Genomic DNA, 24,068 nt, shown 5'->3' with positions numbered 1-24,068 from the left:
CACATTACACATGTATACATATTTGGAAAAAGATAGAAAAAAGAAGAGAAGAGACATTAAATGATAAGTATGGTAAATAATGTGATATAATTAATTAATAAGAGAGAAAGAGAGATAAAAAATGTAAAGCGAGTAAAAATAGTGAAATATGAAAAAATTAAGACTATATAACATTCACAAAAAAATTTAAATGGTTTAATGAAAGAAATGTTAAATATCAACTCTAATCTCCATCAATAAAAAATGTTAAAAATTTGAAGATATTTAATAAATATTGTTGAAGTGCTCCAGGATGCACTTGTGATAAAATTCCACATGATAAAGAGAGATCTTAGGCCCATCCTTGCATGATTGTGACACATAATGAGCTGTTTTTGTACTTGCGACGACCAACAAAGTGGAAACTAATGATGAAATTGAAACGAATGATGAATAGCGTCTTCCCCATTATTGCCAAGATAATTTTATCCTCTCAATCATAACCCTTATTATAGTCTTCTTGTCCGTTTCTATATCCATGGTTTTATCAACTTCTTTTCTTGTCTTAGAAACCTTTGGTATATTTAGAAGCCATTTTATAGACTTATCAAGCTCTAACCGATAAAGAATTTGATTCTTTTAAATGAGATTTTCAATTTTTTTGTATACGAAAAATTTATACAAATAACTTAACATGATTAGAATTAGTTAAGGTTCAAATTACTTTTAGATAACAAGATTCTAACACAGATAAATTGATGATACGCGAATTGACTAGGATATAAATCTTAGGAGTTTGTTCTCATCGTACGAGCAAAATGTTTAATGTAACAGTTAACATGCATGCAAAACAAGCTTCTGCCATTTTGATAGAGGAAACTAACATAGGATATGATTATGCATCAGTCCAAGCAGCAAAAATTGGCATCTGAGGCAAAGAAAGCGCAGGCCTGTGATTGGAAGATAGATCCCAAGAATCCACGTTACTTGTTGGAGTGTTAGTCAACAATTTAGACACTGTTGAAGGCATTCCAAAGAGCATTGGCATGCTTGTCTTATCTGGGCTCTCTTCTCTTGAGCTACTCAAGCTTGTCACCATAGAAGAAGGATTTGACAAGTGTGTTCCCATGTTACTCAATTCCTCTACTTCTTGATGAAATATGTCACCAAAAGCCATTGAAAAGGGTTGCGTTCTACAACTCTCAATTCTTGGTAGAATATTGTGATCATACTGTTGTTGGGAGGATCTATAGAGAACCATCTTCCACTCTGATTGGCTTTCACAACTTTTCTGCATTAGAACGCTTTCTTCGGTTTGCTCATATGTAGAAGGTTTTTGATTAACAATAGCCTCGTTTCTAGTTTCATCCTCCATCTCTTTGTTCCTCTTGGCTTGTTCACTGCTAAGAAGGTTATTGCTTGCCATAATTTTTTCTACGTCATATCTTGTTATATCAAAGTTAGTAACAGCATTAACTCCACGGAATTTTATAGCAGCAATGTCGTAGGCTTCAGCTGCTTCCTCTTGGGTACCTAAAGTTTTATTTCAATAAAGATAAGAGTTAGCTTTCCGTAGTACCCACAGTGTATTGGAATTATATATTAATATTTTTTTAGCTTAAAGCAAGAGAATGATATCAGAATTTTATAATTAAGTATATTAATTGAAGGTATGATTAATATTTATCCTTCTGAAGTCTGAACTAACAGCTTTGATAAAAGCTGCCTTCGGGACTAACAGTGCTCTTCAATATTAAAGTGATGTGATCAGCCTTATATTTGTGACTGAAAAGAAAAGTTCAAAGACTAGCTTTTAAGTCATAAAGCTCCCTCTGTCATTTCCTATTTGAAACATGTTTCGTGAAGATACAGTGGTGGCTAGTAAAGAAAATATTATTAACATAACAGGGAAAAAGAATAATCAAGAATGTGAAAAAACTCACTGAAAGTTCCAAGATATAGATCTTTGTTTCCAGCCACTCTGCCAATTCGAGCTTGCCACCTTCCATGTTGATGGTGCCTGCTACCATATTAATCAGAACGAACGAAGTTTAGAACAAAGGAAATTCTTTTACCAGATGTAAATCCTGTCAAATTAAATTTCAATGCATATAATGTGTAAATGCTAGCCTGTGAGACCTTGTTACTCCTCTGTATATGGAAGCCCCTCTTGAGAATCCACTGCTTTTCCTGATTGGATATAGTTGAATTTGAATGTCATGTTTGTGAACATGGATTAGTTGTTCACTTCAAGATGATACTGAAGCAAAAATATTACCTTCGTAAATGAGCAACATATTCTTGTCTAGTCATGTTCTTCATTTCCTCAAGTTCTTTTTGATAATTTTCCAACTATTAAAAGATCATACATACAATAGTATTGTTACTTAAACAAATCCTTGAAGCTAAACAAAACTCAGAAGAGAGATTAATGAGAAAGATAGTAATCATATTACTGGAAAATTTATATGAGAGGAGGGTCCCCAATACTTGAGTGCGGCCATATCATAAGCTCTTGCAGCTTTTTCCTCCACATCATAACCCCCTATAATAAAAATTTTGGAATCACTTGTGTAAGGATTGATTTTTCTTCTATTGTTATCATCATGAGCAAAATATTAAACGATATCTTTAACTTGAAGTTAATCTAGCTATCCTTACGAATTTGATCAACATTAAAAAGAAATTGGAGAACCTTACCTAGATAAACTGAGGTTCGTCGTATGTTTGAGTGGAATCATTACCGAATCAAAGATAAGACATAAATTTAAAAAAAAAAAAAAAAGGATCAGCATTAAATGCATAACTTTTCAAGGGAGAATAAAATTAAGGTCAATAGATTTGTTTGATCAAAAATATTCACAGAAAAAAAAGGGTAAAGTGATGAGAAAATAGTCGCTTTCTTACCTTGCCTTCCTTTCCTGCCTTGCCCCTCTTTCTTGCAGCTGTTGTCCCATAGATGAGCTTCATATCTACCAGTCCACCTATGCCTGATGAACAAACGTTCTTTAGAAATTAAAGCAAAAGATAAAAAGAAATAAACAGTTAAATATGTTATCATTGGTCTTGCTTGAACCCCTACAAGAATCTTAATTAGCTTCTTGAGCAAAGAGCACAACAGAAGAGGTAGGAATTATTAAGCATCATCATATAGCCTTATTGTTCAATATAACACTTATAATGTGCCACAAGTACTAGCAAGATTGAGAAAAGACCAGAAGAGAACAAACCTTGTTACACCCCTATATTGAGAAGTTCTTTGACCAAAGGTATCTATGGATTTCCTATGAACTATTTGCTTCTGATTTTGGTCCATCATTTCAAGCCCCCTTTTCTTTGTATCAGTGTGGGCATATGAACTTGTAACACAGCTTGATTGTGAGGTAGAACTCACAGACAAGTTCAATGAATGTAAATCCCCATATGCCATTGATTCAATGGATCCAGATTCACCTCCATTATGCTCCACAGGAACAATCCTTGACTCCTGTGCATGGCTCGTCGGAAAGTCCCTTGAGTACCAACTCTTCAGACCAGAAATTTCATCCTCAGCTATATTTGAGAGCTGGTGTTTGGACCCTTCTAAAATCACATCATGGTTTCTTAAGGTAGAGTAGTATGAGAGTTGTTGCTGGCTGATATTCTGTTGTACGTGATTTAGGTTACTTGGATTGTTTAGTCCATTCCACGACAGTTGGTTGCAAAGCATACTATCTAAGCTGAGATGCATTGCTGAAGTAGTTGCCATTGTTTCGTAGTATATAAATAAAAATAAAAAAATTATTCAAGAAGTTGAATAATTAAAATACTCACCAAAAAAAAAAGAATAAGTCTGAGTTGGAGCTAACCTTGTGCTTGTGATCTACTTAGAGCTTCTACTCCATAGAGCGAGGGATTGGATTTAAGGGGCGTGATAGGCAAGGATGAGCACATTCCAACATGTTCTCCTTCGAGTCCATAGTAAAGGCCATAGTTATGAAGAGGTGTTTGGTGGTAAAAGTTTGGTGGAACTATTTCAGCAACAGCAGCAGCTGAAAGTTGTGTCTGATGAGGGTGTGAAGGAAGACCTATATTCATTTGTGGGGAGAGGGAGAAACCTAACCAACTATTTTGATGGTTGATCATGTTAATGGTATCGCCATTCTTCATCTTGAAGACTCAGGATCACTAGAGTACTCAACTTCACTATTGCAGCCAAATTTAAGGTAAGACAACTCAATCATTGGAAAACAGATGAACTACCAAGTAATAATCATGCCATATCTACAAGACTATACCCTAGCCTTTCCTCCCCTTATAGAACCCATATTTGTTTTGTTAAATATATACTTTTTTGTTAGTTGAAGAACTGAATAGGCCAAATCTAAACTCTATCTATCTGTGTATATAAATCCAGCAACAGCAAGTAGTTTTGTGTATAAATGGGTGTGTGAACTGTGAAGGGACAGATTTGTAGAGGGAACAAAGCAAGTTCCTTTAAACTAAACAAAAAGAATGTGTTCCAGCAAGCAATGCAATGCTAGGACTACTTCCCGCCATGCGTTGGGATCCGTGCATGAGAAAGACATTCTCTTTTACTTTATTCTACGCTCTCCTGTTTCACTTCACTTTCCTTTTTCTCTTTTTATTTTTGTTTATGAGATCATTCACAATATTACTCTGCACAGTTTTATACTTTTTTATTAACTAATATTTAAATACTCGATTGAGAATGCCGGATACTGCTAAAGAATGTGATCCTTATTAATACAAAAAATTATGAAGTCGGTGATCCTTAGTTATTCAAAACATACAAATAAGAATGTGATCAAATAAGTGGTCAAATGCTTTCAAAAAAAATTAATAAATAAGTGGTCAAATTTGTAAGTAACGGTTATAACAATGTTCGTTCTGAAGCTATCTTTTACTCAACTGCTTTACCCTATTTCTTAATCTTTCATAATGCGTCCTTAATCATTGAATTGAATGAACGAACACAAACTGTATTTGATAAAACTAGAAGATGGTGGAAAGTTTATAAATAAATCGAAAGCTTATAAGATATATATAAGTTAGGAGCTTAAAAAATTAAAAATTTATAAATTAATTAATTGACTTAAAAATATTCAATAAAATTAATTAATAAATTAACTAATTAATGAATGAAATTTATTTATTAATAAGAGGAAGATAAATATGTAGGTAAAATGATTTTTAAATTAAAAAAAAATCAAGTAAATTAATAAAGATAAAAAGGGAAAGAGAAAAAAATTAAGAACTTACAAATTATAAACTCCTAAAATTAGCTTACAAAAATAAATTATAAACTCTCATATCAAACAAATTTAAAAATTATTCAAATGAGTTTATAAACTCTTACAATGTCTTGGTTCAGATTTTATATGATTGAATTTAATCAATTGATATACAACTCAAGAAAATTTATTAAATTCGATGAGTTTGTTTAATGATTAAGAACATTCTCATATCTTGTGAGAAAAATCTGTTAAACAAGAAATCACGTGTTTATTTTTGTCATATACAAAATTCCTTCATTCTTGCAACAACAATTATCCTCAAAAGGATTAGTCTTTGACAGATAAGGTAGGAGGTAGGAATACAACGAGGCAAATCGGAAACAGATTTTGCTCTTCTCGTCCGTGTCCCCATAAAAGGTAGGATGAGTTCATGTATGAATTTTAAAGGGAAAAAATATATTTTTTGTCCCTTATATTATTTATTAGTGTTAAATTAGTCTCACTTTAATTAATTGAATCAATTTAGTCTTACATCTTTAAAATGTATCTCAATGTTTACTTTTTTATTTTCTCCGTTTAAATACTTAACGAATTTGACACGTGTCATGATGTCCAACCATGTGTCATGATGTCCAGCCATGTGGCATGACAGCATGACACGTATCATATCCATTAAGTATTTAAACGAAAAATTAAACATTGAAATACATTTTAAAGATGTGAGACTAAATTGATTCAATTAATTAAAATGAGACTAAATTAAATTTAATAAATAATATAAAGGACAAAATGTATATTTTTACCATTTTAAATATATGAGTTTATATTTTTAAAACTCATCCCTATCTCCACTAGGTGTTGTCGAGTTCAAATAAACTCACAAAGATCCATAATATTTTTTAAAAAATTTAATTTACTTATACATTTTAAATAAATTAAATTATTAGTTAATAATTATATTATAATATAAATAACATATAAAAAAGAATTTATAAATATAAATTAAAAATTATATTATAAGTTTGGTTAAATATGTTTTAATTTTTTAAATTTAAGATAAATTTATTTTTAGTCCCTCAAATTAAAAATTTTTATTTTTAATTCTATATTTTTTAAAAATATTATTTTAGCCTCTTAGTTCATTAATAACATATTTAAAAATGATAGATTGAGACAATTATACCGTATTAATTAAGTTTAATATGATGGTTTTACTAACAAAGACATTGGTAGATAGATTTTATGTAATAATATTTGACAAATTCTTTAACAAATTTTGAGTATTAGAAGTGAAGTAAAATTTTTTAAAATTACAAGGGCTAAAGCTACTAGTTTTAAATTTGAGGGATTAAAAATAAGTTTATCTTAAATTTTTTAAAATTTAAAAATTATTTGATATTTTGTTTAATTTGATACTTTGTTTGCATCTCAACAATATATATATATATATATATATATATATATATATATATATATATATATATATGTGTGTGTGTGTGTGTGTGTGAGTGTGTATATATATATATAGAGAGAGAGAGGGGTGGGGGGAGAGGATCAAATAACTCTAAGAGTAATTCTATAAAGTTACTCTACATCTCAACCTTTTATTCTCTTTTAATCTAACATTGTAACATCAATTTTAAATATTACTCAAATTTGATAAAAATTTATTAGTTTCCTCTTTATTTACAATATTTTTTCTTAATTGACATAGATTATTTATAGTAATTAATTTATCATTTTTTTTTATTTTTCCTTCTTCTTTCTCTAAAAGTAATTCTATAAAGTTACTCTACATCTCAACTTTTTATTATCTTTTAATCTAACATTGTAACATCAATTTTAAATATTACTAAAATTTGATAAAATTTATTAGTCTCCTCTTTATTTACAATAATTTTTCTTAATTGACATATATTACTTATAGTAATTAATTTATCCTTTTTCTTTTACATTTTTCCTTCTTCGTTTATGTTTCTCGTTCTTCACATATCAAAAAGGAAAATTAGAGCAAAGTAATCAAAGTTTCTCACAAACATAAATGTGTGGTTTCATTGTTGCATTACAAAATTAAATCAATAATGAACTCCATATATATGCTCAAATAATTACTTAATTATTGTAGAAAAATCTGTTTATGATTTTATTTCTTAAATTTTACCCAAGAAAACCATGAATATTCAAGTATAATTCAACAATGTAGTTGTAGAATTTGAAGACTAGATATTGTGAATGCAATATATATTTCAACATGAAAAGAATTATAAAACAATTGAGTTGAAAAATCCATTTTGACGAAGAGAATAAAAAAATTTAACCAGGACCCAACCGTAGAATCAATTATTATAGTTAATTGGATTTACTATTATTCTAACTTTGTAATGTTACAACGAAATTATGCATTCATGTTTGTGAGAAAATTTGATACTTTGCTCTGTTTTTCCTTTTTTGATATGTGAAGAAAGAGAAGAGTAAACAAAGAAGGAAAAATGTTAATAAAAAAGGATAAATTAATTACCAAGAATAATTTTGTCAGATTTAAGTAAGATTTAAAATTGATTACACCGTTAAATTTAGATTTTGTTAATTAGGTGTGTTTGGATTCTCATGTAAACACCGTACATTTTGACACCTGAATTTGATAAAAAATTCGGATCCCCGGTAAGAATCCAAACAAGCACAATGATTTTCCACGGGTTATATATCAATTTGATATATTGCTCATTGAACTTCTATTTTCAGGGTTTTAGAAAATTCAAAAATAATTTTGCCTTGAGAAAACTGGTAAAACCTATCACGATTGCGTTCAAGATCTTATTGATGTCCTCGTCATTCTAGAGTAGATTCCAGGATGTTCATGCATGTAATTAAGGTGAGCGGTGTGCTGTCCTACAAAATATAATGATCAGGTCAAATCGGGGGGGTGAATGGGTTACGGAACAAAGTGATGCATTATGATATCTCACAAGATCTAAATTGTCCCAACGTGACATGGGTAGCCATGATTGTGTACAAGTGGAAGAGGGAGAACTCTTGTTTGCATTTACTTGAACAATAAAGTAAATAATTATTGAGGTGCAATTCGAAGTGTATCGGGAAAAATTTAAGTTCATAGTATATAAATAAAAAGTAACCTATATTTTATAAATTAATTTTATAGGATTGAGCTAGGCTTAATCTATTTAAATTCACTTTAAATGAGTCATACATCATTAATACATGTATTATAGACATGAAAGAATATATTAAGAAAATTTGCATAAAGAGGTGTATCGAGAAAATCTTAAGTCCTAACACCCCTAAATCATTAAAAAAAAATCAAGTCTGTAAACTTCAAAGATAGTGCGAAAAAGAAACTGTGTGCTTTTCGGAGGCCATGATCATTTGTTCTCAATACACGCATTAAAACCAAAATGGGAATCTCAAGTTTGTTTACACTAAAATCTGCACCGTATCCTGTAACCATAAATATCAGCTTACAGTGCATTACTGATGAAAAATCGGAAAAATAAATCAAGAGCCAAGTGTAGTGGAATCATTTATATGAAACATTTAAAGAGAGAAAAGTGTATGAGGCATCTTTTGTTTGTTTGAGAATTGTTCTGGGTTTTAACAATTAAATTTAACTTGAAAGGAAATGGTAGGCTCAGACACGCACAAACACTGTCATCAGTCACAGAGCAAACAACTTGCTTTGGTCATTGTCAGAATCGAGAAATTTTATCGGTCATCACAGCCCTTGGTTTTTATAAAGTTGAAGGAAAAAAAAACAGAAAAATATTATAAAAATCAACATTCGCAGAAACGAAATTCCAAATGTTAAATTAAAAAAAAATGAAAAAGAAAAACTAGCAAGAAATAATTCAGCCATGAGACATGACTCGAGAAGGAAAGGCGCTGCAAAAAGATAGGAAAACAGAGGAAGTAGGAACACCGCACAGCCGCACAAGATAATCAAAAACCCTGATTTCAGATGATTTTATGCTCTACACTTTAATGAATCTATCCACAAGTATTGGGCCATGACCCAAACAAAGACGTTGAAGCTTAGGTTGATGATATATACACCTCCATCTTTTTATACATACACCCTTTTTTAAAAAAAATATTAAATTCTTAAATTATCCTTAATATTATTTGAAATATAAAAAAAATTATTCTAAAAAGTGTTTTTTAAAGATTGATGATATATACATCTCCTTTTTCCTATAAATACACCTTCTTTTTAAAAAAAAATAATTAAAATTTTAAAATATTCTTAATTTTTTGCTTTTTTTTAATTTTACATTCACAATATTTAATTTAGTACTTTTTTTTTACAGATCTATCTTTTTTCTTCTTTTTATATTTTTTCAATTTTTACATGCACCCCGTTATCTTTCCTTCATCCCACCTATTTTGGTAGCATATAAAAATTGAAAGAAAAAAAAAGTGTCTGAAAAAAAAAAGTAGAAAATTGAAAGTTAAAGATATAAAATTAAAAAATATATATATAATATTTTATAATTTTTTAAAAAAAAATAAAGAAGGTGTACTTATAAAAAAAAACAGGAGGTGTATATATCATGAGCCTTCCGAAAAGAACTTTCCGTCAGAATAATTACAGAAAGTACTTTCTAAAATACTAAAATTACTATTCCGGAAATAACTTTCCGTCAAAATAATTATGGAAAATACTTTACGTAACACTAGAATTACTATTGCAAAAAATTCTTTCCAGAATATTAATAGTGTATGTATTTGTTACCATAATTCCGGAAAGAACTTTCCGCAATAGTAATTTTAGTGTTACGGAAAGTATTTTCCAGAATTATTCCGACGGAAAGTTATTTCCAGAATAGTAATTTTAGTATTCCGGAAATAACTTTCCATAATTATGTACAAATAATACACCTCCGAAAAAAATTTTCCAGGATAATTTTTTTTTATTTCAAATAATATTAAGGATAATTTAAAAATTTATTATTTTTTTTAAAAAAGGGGGTGTATGTATAAAAAAATGGAGGTGTATTTATCATCAGCATCAAGCTTAAGGGCTAAGGCCCATATATTTTACTCTTTTCTTACGGCCACTGGTCATATTTATAGTCAGTGTCACGCTCACACATTAACCTTGTTTAATGCATGTTTGGAATTACTTTTTTTTTTTAAAGGAAAAATCATTTTTTTTCAAAACCAATTTTATAAGTTTTCTTCATCAGTTAGTCAAAAATAAATTGACTCAAGCACATATTTTTAAGTTTTATATTAGTTCTTAATTTGAAAAGACACTTTCCATAAAAAATCGACATAGATCTCGATTCAATTACTAATTAAAACTCTTAATTTGACAATTAGTGATGACCAAAGACACTAAAACTCTTATGCTCTCTCTTTTACTCTTTTAGACATTATCATCTTCAAATATAATATATAATATGTTTGTGTTTAAGGTTATGAGCGATGGATCAGTAGGTAGAACTGTAGAAGGCACAGCCGAAGAGAAAATAAATAAATAAATAATGCTAAATAGGTAGTGACTTTGGGTAGTAGGAAATGGGTTGGACTGCCAACAGACCATCCAGTCCGACAGGTAGGGAGAAATAAAAAAAAACGTCTAAATGTTTGGCCATTTGGGCTTCACCAGGTTCTCAATAAAGAAAATAAAAAACACACACGTATTTGGGCTTCACTCAACGTACAACTAAGTCCACTAAGCTAAAACTATCTCTTATTAATTTAAGGCTGTTCACTCACTTAATTGACTTAATCTAATAGTCATCTAACTAATTCATTTAATTCTCGATTAAATATTTTAATACACCAAACATAATTCCTATATTTTAATAAAAAACCCTTTTAGCATTCAAGCTTACAATTTTTATTTAAACTCACACACATTTGTAACTTATCTAAATCCATGATTTTTTTTTTCAAAATCTAATTAATTGTAAGTTCTTTAATTATTTTAGAAGAGTTAAAATATAATTGCTATGCAACTAAGAAAAATTATTAATTAAAATAATAGCAAGCAGATAAAACTCTAATTAATTTTTTTATGTTAATAAGGAAAATAGTAAAAGATAACGACACACTATTTTTCGACTTTACTAAAAAGGATTATTCAAGTTTATAATTTTTTCTAAATTTAAAACAAATAATTTTTTCTTCAAAATCGTACTTTATTAAAATATAACTATAAAACTAGTTTCAAATAAAAACAACACTAACAATTCTTAAAATGATGTTATATTTTTCGTATTTTAAAAGTGAAAGGAAAAAACATATGTTACTTACATTGTCTAATCTCCATAAAAAAAAACTGCCACAAACTATGGAGAGCCTTGTTATTATTCATTTCACTAAATTGAGAGTGAAAATAAAAATTAAAAAAAGAGTAAAATTTACTCTTTTTTTATAGGACTAAATTACACATTTGATCTTTCTATTTTTATTAATGTGTAATTTTGGTCATTTTATTTTAAAATAGAGATGTTTAGTCCCCTGTTTTTAAAAATAAATTTTTTAATCTTATTGTTAATTAAATTTAATATTTTTTAATTATTAAAATTTAATATTATTCAATAAAATAATATTTAACTATGTGATATGTATAAATAAAATTAAAAAATATATATATATATATATATATAAAATGATTGATTGTATACATTTTAATGAGTAATTGATATTTATTTTATAAATAAATTTTATTTATATATTTTTATTTTAGTTTATTTTCTATTTTCAAAATATTACTAAACGATATGAGTAAATATTACAATTTAATAATTAATACACGTCAATTTAATAGAAGAATCAAAATTTTATAATTTTAAAATTAAAAAAATTAAATATCTCTATTTTAAAATAGAGAACTAAAAATTAAAAATCAACAAAAATAAATGAACTAAAATTATAATTAAGTTTTTTTTTTTTTATTTCTCTCCTTTTCCATTTTCACTCTGCCAAATAAGAAGAACTATAATATATATATATATATCCTCTATTTTCTGATTTTTCTCTATTTCTTATTTTCTCGCAATTTCTTTTTCCCCCCAAAACAGGTCAATATATAATGGGAATTGGTGTTGAATATGTTGGTTGAGTATACTGGATCTAACATGAAATAATCCATATAGCTTCATGATTAAATAAAATATGGATAAACCCGCATTAAAATGGATTTATAGTCAACATGTTAGTTTAATTCTTCAACATTAAAAAATAATCACCATACATAAAATCTATTAATATTAGATATAGTGTACAAATTTTAATTGTGCATTCTAGTTATTATTATTATTATTATTATTATTATTATTATTATTATTATTATTATTATTTTATATATAAAAAATACAATAGATGAATATATCACTTGTTTGTGTTATTGTTGTAAAAAAAAAACCAGTTGGCTATATATTAGCTCAGCGAATTGGGTATATGACAAATTATAACATTGTTATATTATATATGAATTAGGTACATGATTTGAAATGCCACCCAAAAGGTGCTTGGCCTAAAATACGAAACAAATTTTGTAGTATACATGAAATAGATATCTATTACTAATAAGAAATTAAAACAAAAACTTGACAGAATTTTAAACTTACACTTAAATTGTCGTTAACGTCCAGCGAATGTAATCTATTGTTATTTTAAAGATCATAAAAGGTGCCATAATGTTTTTGTTATACATTATTTCTAACGTATATTGAGTCTACACTAACTAAAAGGTGTTTCCAGTAAATTGTTGACCCAAATTTTGATGCCTCCATTCGTGTAATCTTCTAATCATTCACGGGATGCAATTTAGTATTTACCGATTTATCATTTATTTTAAGATTACAACATTTTTTTAAGATTTTTATACAATATAAATGTATGTATATAAATGGTGTTTATCATAAATAAAATAAAATAACTTTCTTTGGCTAACTTTTTTTATTAAAATATTTATAATATTAACACTGTTTTGTTATCTTTTACATTTTTATAAATCTGTAATTCGTTTTATTTGTATTACTCTTAGTCACATAATAAGTCTGCACAACCAGACTTTTGTATAAGAGTAGTTAGTTTTAAATCTTAATTCTTCATACACAAAAATTTAAATTAGGAAGGGATGTTTATCTATTTAGTGTCTATTGTAACACTCTTTAAATTTGACATCTTAGTAATTTCATTCTACCATATTTCACTCGATAACACTTCATACAATTTTTCATGAGTCAAAATCTTTCATTGGTCAAAATTATTTGTGAGTATTCATTTTGTCCACACTTTTTGAAAAACTTTGTAAAAAATAACCCATCCCTAAATTATTTTAGGTGAAATACACTTAATTGTAAAGTTTTTAAATGTTGAGTTATCAAAAGGTAGAAATATTATGTTAGTATAAGTAATATAAATTAATTGCTTATAATCATCTTCAACTACACTACCTCACACATGTACAAATATTTGAATTCTTCTCATTTCAATGTGTTAAGGTTGTTACATCTATCAAACTTCAAAAAAAAAAATAATAGTTTCAATATTTGACTGAATACCCCTTGATATTAAAATAAAAGTAGGTTTTGTCTATAAAAAAATTACACATAGTATTAAAATGCATTACAATGATAATATTTTTAAAAATATTATTAAGAATATAAATAAAATAATATTTATATTAAAAATTAAAATATAATTTTTTAAAAATTTTAACGACCTATTATAAATTAGATAAAGCATTATTGTAAAAAAAATTCATCATAAAATAGACAATAATAAAATTTAAATGTAAAATTTTATGTAAACTTTCCAATCTTTCATCATTGAGTAAACTAAACAAAATAAATTTATTTCAAAAGACATACAAGCAAAATATTTTTTAAAAAAAATCTTTGAATATACTAATAAAATGAAAAAACCCAACAAGTATATTAAAGTGCGCCTTTTTAAGCTCTCGGATGTGCATTGTATTTGTATAATTGGATTTTGAGTCTTTGACTAATTTAGTAACTATTTATATAACCAATCTTAATTTTTTTTTATTTATATCTTTTTGTGTGAATTTATATTGAGAATAGCGTAAATAATATATAATTTTATAAAAAAATTAATGAAATTGATAGTTAATTCTAAATCTACATAGGATCATGTCTTGTCTTAATTTTAATTTTAATTTTTTGCTAAAAAAAATTATCACCAATAATTTATACCTTTTTTAATAACTATTGAACATTTTCAAAATTTGCGTCAAAAGTTTGAAAGTCCAACTATATTTTAATTTTTAAGTTTAACATAATTTATTTTGATAAAAATAATTTTAAATTATCTTTTATAGTGATTAATTTTTATTTTTGAACATAACTAAAATATGTATTTTATTAATGTTAATCACAGATTTATATAAAAATGTGTATTTTTTAGAGAAAAAAAATATCAATATCAAAAGAGAGGTTAATACAATAGTGCGTGTCTTCATAAACTATTGATAAAGGTGCAACAAGTTAATTGGATTTGATAATCCAAGGGCTATATATAAAGCAATCCACTAAAAGGCAAGTTAATAATGTCCTTCACTCAATATTAAAGACTTTTGTTTAAGAATCATTAATAAAGCAAGTTCCTCAATTTGAGGAGAGGAGTAAGATAACACTTAATTATTAGAGTATTAAGAGGCAAATCAAATGATTTGCACTACAATAGCCTACTTGACTAACATTGATGTGTGCAAAACTCACCATCATTACTAGTCTCTTTGTTTGCTTATATCACAGTTTGATATATGAACTATTCTAAAAAAATAATACTAATTTATGTGAGATTCATTTATGTTATAATATATGTATATAACAAAATATAGCTAGTTCCCCGTGTTGTGACTTGTGAGTAAGAGTTTACACTCAAAAGATGCTTTCATATTGGTTATGTACTGCTTCATAGTTGTATTGTACTTCTTTCATTTAATGATAAGTATCTTCTTAGGTTATGTTATACATATCGAAGAAAATTAATAAATAGATAAAGAATAACAATAATTTTACAAAGTTAACCTAATGTAATACAAAAATCTCTTTCTACATGATATTATTAAGGTATAGATAAAAAATAAGTAACGAAAACTGCATCAAAAATTAATATAACACTTATTTTAAAATATTTTATTTTCTAATATGACATTTATTATGAGACAGAGCATATCATGTAAATATATATTTTTTAAAAAAATAAGATTAAGTTTTTAACACCCTAATAAAGTGCTTGGAAGTTTGTGTCCCTTTCTAATTCAATTCACGCTTCACTATTCCACATGCCACGATGAATGGAGAAAGCGATGTTTGTGTTTATTAATCAACACTATTATTGTGCTCAAAGCTAGTTCTGTATGTAATATGTATGTAGTGACAAAGTAAAGTACTTGTTTTGGGAGTATTTTAAAGCGAAAATCCAAATCCGAACCATGCAAAAACTATTTTACTGGTAGATGGTTTTACGGGTAGTATTGGGCTTGCAAGTAGGCCCTCAACCCATGATGCAGTGCTTATGGCCCACACGCTCATCATTACATATATTTTTTTAGAGTGGTCTACTGATAGAAATCTTCTGTAGGGTTTCTTCACTTTCTTGGCTAAAAGTATTTTCATAGGATGAAGTTTAACATACACAATAAAATATAAGTGGCTGTAAGAGGGGTCTCTCTGATATAATTGAACTATTGAAGAAAACAAGAAGATGAAATAGGATAAAAAAAAATAAAAATAGAAAGAATTGTCATTTTTCTTGTGTGATCTCAATTATTGAAAAACCTGTAAATAAATATTAATTTCTTTATTTCATTATAGATAAAGTTATTTTCAAAATATAATTGACAAGTTCAAAATTATGAGACGTAGTATTCAAAATATTTTATTTTTCCTCGATCTCTACTTAGTGCAATTTTTATGATCCTACTTAGTGCATGTATACATATGTCAACCAAAATTAAAATGAAAAATTCTTAAAGTGCGCGTGCGCACGCATATATATATATATATATATATATATATATATATATTATTTTTAAGAGATGTATTCTTAAAATATAAATATACATTATATTGACACATAATATTTATTATTAAATAATATTTAAAATCAATACTAAAATTATATATAAATATATATAAAATAAATTTATATTTATATATATTATATTTATAATATCACTTTTTGTATTTCATTATATCTAATTTTTATGATAATCTTTTTATTATACTTTAATATTAGTCAAACTAATCTCTTTAATAAAAAAAGTTATTTGAATCAATAATCGCACTTTTAATTTCTCAATAAGCAAACAAAAAAGCATGCAAATTGAAACACATTTATTATAATCTTTCATAATTTATAATTTTTAAAATTAGGGTTAATAAAAATTTGGGCAAAACAATCTTTAATGAATAATTACAATATTTATTATGCTCTAATACCAATTGAAATAATAAAATAAAAAAGTAGTCTTTATAAGGTTTATGAGTGCATAGATCGAAAGTTATATATAATTCTCATTACTTCAATGATGAGATATTCAAGACCCTATGATTACCGCTGAGAATTCCAACTATATGTAGTGACTTTTATGAGAAAAAAAAAGGTGTTAATGTGTATTTTTCTTGTTCTCTCGTATATTTCTTATATATAGTTGTCGGGGAAAATCTGGTAATTATGTACATGCACATTAACCTTAAGAAATTTTTTTTTGTAACTGTTCAAATATAATTATTCTGAGTTTCCTAAATTAATATCCTCTACTCTCATTGCGGGTCAATAGAATTTATTTTAGATCACTTTTTGACTTGAATTTATTTAAATAAAAAACAAAAAGGTAAAACAACTCCCCTACGTTTTCTACAATTATAACCAATGCAGTAGTTGTGACGAAATACGTATCATTAAGGATGCTTGGACTCTCATTCCAACAAAATATACCTCAGAATATTCATTTTGCTCACCTCCTGAATTGGAGGTGTTGTTACTCAAGTTGTGAAAGAGAAATAAAATAAGAGATTATATGCATAATTAATTATATACTATGCAATTCTTGTAAGATAAACAAATTAGGTGTACGGATGCTCTTTGTTTATTAATTAGTTGTTTGATTAATCACGTCTCTGATTATAGACTGTGATGACCCCCCTTTGTTTAAAAAAATGAGCTTAAAGTCATGCATCTATCACTTTATATTATTACTTGTCTCTTTATTAATTGCTCTTAATCGAAAGCCAATCACCTTCTATTAAAGATAAGGAGGGATGAAGAGTTTTTACTTTTGCTTGATTAAAGGTGATGACGTATTCGTTTTCCATGAATAGTATATATTTTCGTTATTCTAAATTTTATGGATTCTAATCTCACTTTCAATCGAATTACAATAAATATTAAAAAAGATCATAATATTAGACCCATTATATACACGTTTGATTGCTTCAACATAAAAGTTAACAGTAGAGAACGCATTTGGTTCTCAAGGAAACGTTTAATTGACCATTGCTTGACGAGCAATTTTGGCACCAACTGCTTGCATGCCAGCTAATAATAACACCTACACAAATATTTATTTATTTTAATCTAGTACATCTACACATATATTTAAAATGATGTATAATTACTCTAGAAACTTCTACACCTCCACGATTTTCCATCTCTCTCTCTTTTAATTTTTTTTTTTAACATAAGCAAACAAGAAAAGAAAGAACGAAATTACAGCCTAATAAAAGGCACTCCCATGACATCGGCCAGCAACAAATGACGCATCCCGGCCGGGGTTGTCCAAAATCACAAGTTCTTTGTTTATATATGTTAGAAGATGGAAACATAAATTTATCAACTAAATAACATCAACAAATAGTAAATTAAATTAAGAAGATAAGTATTGAAAATATTAGGGTTGAAGCACAAAATGCCTTAAGAAAAAAAAAAACTCCACTACATTGGTACTTGAAATTGATGCATCTTTCTCTCAAGATATGTCAATTTACTAAATCAATCATAAATATATTTATATATAGTGAGCGATTTCTCGCACAAATAAATATTGGCACTGTAAAATATTTTTAGTAGTGATATAATTTTGTAATGAATTAGAAATCCTGAATAAATGAGCATCAGTGCTCCAAATTTTTTTAGTATTAGCAGGACTTTTTTTTTTTTTTTTTTTTTAATGAAAGAGATATTTTTCGTCAAATAATTAGTTTTTCATTGCATTCATGTGTCCATTCATTAAAAAAAATTATACCTATAAATGTTTTGTTATTATAAATACAATTATTGTAGATAAAACAAAAATTTTCTTCTATACATAAATATTTAATATAAATAAAACTCAAATACTTATATTTAAAGTTATTTGTTATAAGTAAAACTTAAAAAGATCATTATTATATCACTTACATAATGAATGGATAAATTATTTGTGAGTCAATGTAAAATAAGCATTAATTTTTAAATTTTTAACCTTAAATAATAGTTTTTATCAATTACTAGTAAAAGTGAGACACTCCGCGCCTTGTCATAAAAGAATGAAAAAAAATGTAGTTAAATTTAAAATATTGAGTTAATTATACAAATTAGTTAAAGGATAAAAATATTTTTAGGAAATTAGTTAAGGAATAAAATGGTAAAAAAAATATAGATACCAAAAATAAAGTATCCCTTTATTAGTGTCATAGATTATAGGTTTTTTTTTTCTTCCAGTGATTAGATAATGAGATTAATATAAGTTATGTGCAACACTCGTAGTGGTAATATGTGGCCACCAAAATCGAATAAAATTTAATCTTAAAAACTCTAAGTCAACAAAATTAGGGAATAAAATAAATAAAAAACAAATAACCAAAAAGAGAGGAACCAACTAAAAAGAAAACCTTTAATTTAAAATTTAAATTATGGATAAGAATATTTATCCAACCATATAATCTGGATTATGCTGTATGGTATTCACCAAAAATATTTTCTTAAAAAAGGTGTTGCCCGTGTAGAATTTTATAATTGAATTATATATAACTTTATTACTTCTAATCCATGCAGAGTACGTATGATCTCAGAGTGCGTATTTCTACGGCGTTGGACTCCGAGTCAATATTTTGTCATGGATTTTATTTGTCCTATTTTTTTCTCCTATATTCTCGTGTTAGCTGTCATTTTGATTGGTACTGATAAGATTTGGACACTGCAACACAACCTTTCGTTGCGTGGTTACATGAAGAATAACGAAATGGTTGGTCGAGAAATGAACTGATAATATATAATGAGATATATTGTCGACATAATATATATATATTTTTTATATTTCTCTTTTGACACAATAATTATTATTATTTAATTAAAATAAAATATATAAATTAGTGATATAAATATAATTTGTTATCAACATTTGATTTGAGTACCAAGAAACGACAAAAAGCAACATTCACACTAGAACAAGTGAAACATTAAGTAATACTTTACATAGTAATAACTATAATAATCGATATTAACTAGCCTTATGGTTTTGAAAAAAAGAACTAAGGATATATTTTCCAAAACCGTTACCGTTTTCCCCAAAAAAGCACGGATACCCCAACCCCACCCTACTGCACCTTTTACTACTCTTAATAATTTGCAGAGACAACAAATTAAGACAAGTTACTGCCTTTAGTGTATTTAACGGAGGCCGAATTGTGATTAGTTAACGTAGTTATTGGTGATGAAAGGTTTATTCGGTCTCGAGAATATGGCAGGGCCATGCAGAGGAAAATGATTGCAATTGTTGGAAAAGCAAAAGTTGATTTATGTTGGCCAGTTTTTGGAGTAGCAGGGTTCTTTGGGACCGGAGCCACTCGTTTTCGGTTCGTAGGCGGTTACAGTGGTGAAGGAGGAAGTGCAAGCCGTTGTTCAGTTCGCGGTTCTCAACCCTAAACAGGTTCACCTGGTTCCGTAAGTTCTCTAAGTGTCTCTGTTTACGCATGCGTGACCTTCGGGCCGATTCCCGGTTCGAAAACATTCGCCTGCGTTTTCGCTCCTCTGTCACGGACGCAACGCGGTTCGACTCGTCCGAGGCCGGTTTTTCAGGGGTTCGGTTGGGGTCGTCCGAGCCGGAACTCGAAGTGACGGTGGGCTTGGAGCCCAAAAAGTGAGGCCCATCCCAGTCCAAGGCCAAGGCCCGGAATGGGCTTCCGCTTCCCTGAAGAGCAGAAACAGAAAGCATGGTTGGAAACTAAGGAGGGGGGAAAAGAAGGAGGGAGAAAGGGAAGAAACGCAGGTTAGGGGGGTCGTATTTATTGACGCTTCGTAGGGTTACCATTACGCAATTAGTAACCTTTGGAGGGGCATTTTGGGGAATGCACTAGCTATGTTTGTACATGGCATGGCTTTTGAGTCAGTCGGCACTAGGGTGGTGGGGTTATGCACATTATATTACTTTTTTATAGGGTGACCTCAGCGGTTGGGGGCCCTCGAAAAGATTGGATTTTAAGCTTAGTCATGAAGGTAAAATTACTAGCTGGAATTCTCTTATTGGGTGTTTCTATGAGTGTCCAATGATTGGGAGGGTTTATGACGTTGATCCACCGTTCTTATTTCTTAGCCAAGCCGGAGCTAGCAGGTGTTATACACATTCACTCATACAGTTCTAGGTTAGGATAGTGTGGACACAGCACCACTTCAACAAGCTCATTGTTCATTGATTCATGACATCAAGGGTGAAAGCTCCGGTTAGCACTAGGGATAAGTGACGTCCAATTAGCCTCTTTTAATATTCTAAATTCAATGCCCAACCGTTTAATTTAAACACAAGTGGCCAGTTTTGGGATAGCTCATCACACCCACGCCCTTGTGGAGTTCAAATAAAATAATATCTCTCTATCTCTATTTTTTTGTAGGTACATATATCTGATATCGATCTAAGTATCTCTACGTATATATGATTAATAATGTAAAGCATCGTTTAATTTTATTAGGTTTATCCATCTGCCAGTGCCACTTTGTTTAAAGACAGCAAAGTCGTTAACCGCAATTGTAAAATTAATATACACGAAAAGAAGTGGTTGACGAAATTCGCTCTATTTTTCTTCTATTATACTTTTTGCTAGGGCGCAGGATGGATAATCTTTTTATTAAACAACATGCATGATACATATTTCCATTGAAACATAGACATGCGTGTCTGCTACGGACGCACGTATTCAACGCGCTTCTATGGAGATGGCAATGCAACTACGTATGTGAGACAGGCAATCGTTGGGAGAATAAAGCTACTCAAAGTCTGAGCTAGGAGAATCTCTAGGTTGCTAGAATCATCATAGGAGTTGGGAAAGAAGGTTGGAAAAAGAATATAAGAACGACGATTATCTTATTTCATTTGAGACAAATCTTTTTCTGCTTTCTCTCTCTTTCCCTGTTGTTATTGATTGGCTTAATATTTTATGAGAGGTATAAATTAAGAATTAAGCTAGTTAAAGTTAAAAAGTCATGTTCAAAGGTTGTTTTAAATAACTTTTCTGAAAAATTATGATTATGAAAACAAATTATTATAGGAGTTAATGAGATAAGTTTATTAATTTATTAAATATTTTAAATTTGTTAGATTTCATTTTAAAATTAATTGACATTAAATGAAGTTGTCTAAATAGTGCTTATCATAATAAGAAAATCAATAAGATGGATTTTAAATTATAATATCATATTAGATTTCATCTTAAAATAAATTGGTATTAAGTGAAGTTATCTACCATATATATAATTCTTATATGAAGAATTGAGATAGAATATGTGAGATTTTCTAACAAAATTCATAAATTTTTGAATTAAATTATAATTAGGTGACTATATTGATAAAAGCACACTTTTAAATAACCATGTACGTACGGCTTATCAAGCCTATAGTGGCTTTTCATAACCCAAGTCTCGCAAGGCAAATGTATGCCAGCACTTAAATTAGATAAATAAGATAACACTTGAGCTCGCGCTTGATAGCTCAACATCAGCTAATTCCACTAAACTGTAATGTGATTTTAATTTATAATTTTATTGGAAGAGATATTTTTCGATCAATTCCCCTTTTCAAATGCACAATTATAGACAACTCAAAGAGACAGACGAGTCCATGATTCCTACTCAATTAGTTGTAACATGGGTTACAATTAAATCCGTAATTAAAACAATCCACTCATATAGATACGAGGTTAAATTACAAGGGAGACATCTTCACCTTTAGAATTGTTAGATTAGGTTAAAGGTCATTTTGTCGAGCCATGAGGAACCTTACGTGAATATGAGTGGATGCATAATATATTTTTTAAAGAATAACTAATATTAGTGTTAAAAGCCAAAGAAATAACAAAAAATTATGCTCAATATTGCTGTTTTGCATATTATATATGGTATCAACTACAGCGTGTTTGTAAATACACTGTTTTATGTACTCAATTTTGTTTGTAAAAACTAATTTTTTCTTCAATACTGATGCTAACTTTTTTCATATACTTTTTTTTATAATATTTAAATCTTTGTTTTTCTAGAAAGAAAAAATTGATGACTGAGTTGGTATTTTTGTTAAGAAATTGATTTTTTTTTATCTATAAGAATTACAATCACAATAATAATAATTTAAACTTAAATAATTACAATTATAATGACAATAATAATAATAATAATTTAAAGTTAAGACTTTCCATATATATTATTCTAATTCCAACACCCCAATGATTGAGGTTGAGTTTAATTAATCTTGTTTACTGTTTATCAATTTCCGACCCCTTATATTTTCTTTGGATAACTTACCCTGCTTCCCCTTCAAAGGGTGTGCTTTTAGCATATATTCCAATGAGTAAATAAATAATGACAAATGTGAGAAACTTCCGTATAAAATTATTTTATACGAAAACTGGAATGGAAACAAACCGTTAATTAGTTGAGATTCTCCGCAGCCACATATAGCTGGTGAGAATCACTCATTATTGCTCTAGCAATTAGTACTAAATTATTAAGAGAACTGGGTATATTAAAAGTTAGGGCATTCCGTGTATACGCAATCTTTATTTACATGTTTAAATACTATTAATAATTGGGACGAATATTCTTAGGCAGAGTTTGTAAATGATAACTGTAAAGCTGCAACATATCTATTTAACAAGATTCCCTAGCATATGGGCCATAAACCACGGGCCAGATTTTGTACCAATGTCTTCCATAGCTTGGTGTGCATGGCTTGAGGAAAGAAGCTAGGGTTGTCTAGTAGGGTTCGAGTATCAAATATGTCAGTTTTTCTTCTTATTATTATGAAGCTACAATATGGTAGAAGGCAATAACAAGTTGGTTATCGATCTCGGACGCAACTAATTAAACAAAAGTGAGCTTATGAACATATATAGACTCGTATCAAGGGAATGGTTAAACAACATCTAAACAAATTTCGATAGACTTGGCCTCACATTCATAGTGTGGCTAGCTGGCTTTATTTTGGAGGGGGTGAGAGTACAATGATTGTTGAAAATAATAGTAAAAAGAGGAACGCGGGTAAGCAAACCATGTGAACACAGGAAGGAGATATAAAGTCGGTAAGGAAACAATTCATGAAAGAGAGAAAAAAGTAGAAGAGGACCAACAAGATATTTGGATGAAAATAGAAAAGTAAAAAATCAACAAAGTAAGAGCTATAGGAAAAAAGAGATTTGCAAGAGGATGCTTTAATTAGCTACCTCTTTTGCTTTTGGTTCGGTAGACCCGGTCCTATTATGTTCGAGGAAAGGCATGAAGCACGAGGCTGTTCTCGAAATCGCGTAGAACACGCAAGTCCATCACATACACGTGGTGATTAATTAAGATGTAAACAATTACATAGCATCACCTAATTTTGATTTGGAT

The 24,068-nt window shown here is 28.5% G+C and overlaps 2 protein-coding genes and 1 non-coding gene across 3 annotated transcripts; all 3 read right to left on the bottom strand.

The window, feature by feature from the left end:
* Window positions 1-734: 734 nt before the first annotated feature.
* Window positions 735-4,533, bottom strand: LOC109811164 (AP2-like ethylene-responsive transcription factor ANT). The gene is made up of 9 exons (XM_020374823.3): window positions 3,828-4,533; window positions 3,210-3,711; window positions 2,887-2,969; window positions 2,680-2,688; window positions 2,436-2,524; window positions 2,258-2,331; window positions 2,119-2,169; window positions 1,923-1,999; window positions 735-1,512 (listed from the first exon to the last, which is right to left on the bottom strand). Exons 1-9 carry the CDS (start codon window positions 4,126-4,128, stop codon window positions 875-877), a joined length of 1,824 nt encoding a protein of 607 aa, XP_020230412.1. The 5' UTR covers window positions 4,129-4,533; the 3' UTR covers window positions 735-874.
* A 4,324-nt stretch (window positions 4,534-8,857) lies between these two features.
* On the bottom strand, window positions 8,858-8,955 carry LOC114916676 (small nucleolar RNA snoR126). Its single transcript, XR_003805258.1, has one exon. It is a non-coding gene; the product is annotated as a small nucleolar RNA snoR126 (small nucleolar RNA).
* A 10,965-nt stretch (window positions 8,956-19,920) lies between these two features.
* Window positions 19,921-20,412, bottom strand: LOC109811178 (uncharacterized). Its single transcript, XM_020374840.3, has one exon. The coding sequence runs from the start codon at window positions 20,410-20,412 to the stop codon at window positions 19,921-19,923; it is 492 nt and encodes a 163-aa protein (XP_020230429.1).
* Window positions 20,413-24,068: the final 3,656 nt, after the last annotated feature.

The sequence above is a fragment of the Cajanus cajan genome, chromosome 11 (genome assembly GCF_000230855.2).
Source record: "Cajanus cajan strain Asha chromosome 11, NIPB_CcT2T_4, whole genome shotgun sequence".
NCBI classification, from domain to species: domain Eukaryota; kingdom Viridiplantae; phylum Streptophyta; class Magnoliopsida; order Fabales; family Fabaceae; genus Cajanus; species Cajanus cajan.
Note: the sequence above shows the minus strand (reverse complement) of the source record. Positions and strands in the feature narration are given on the sequence as shown.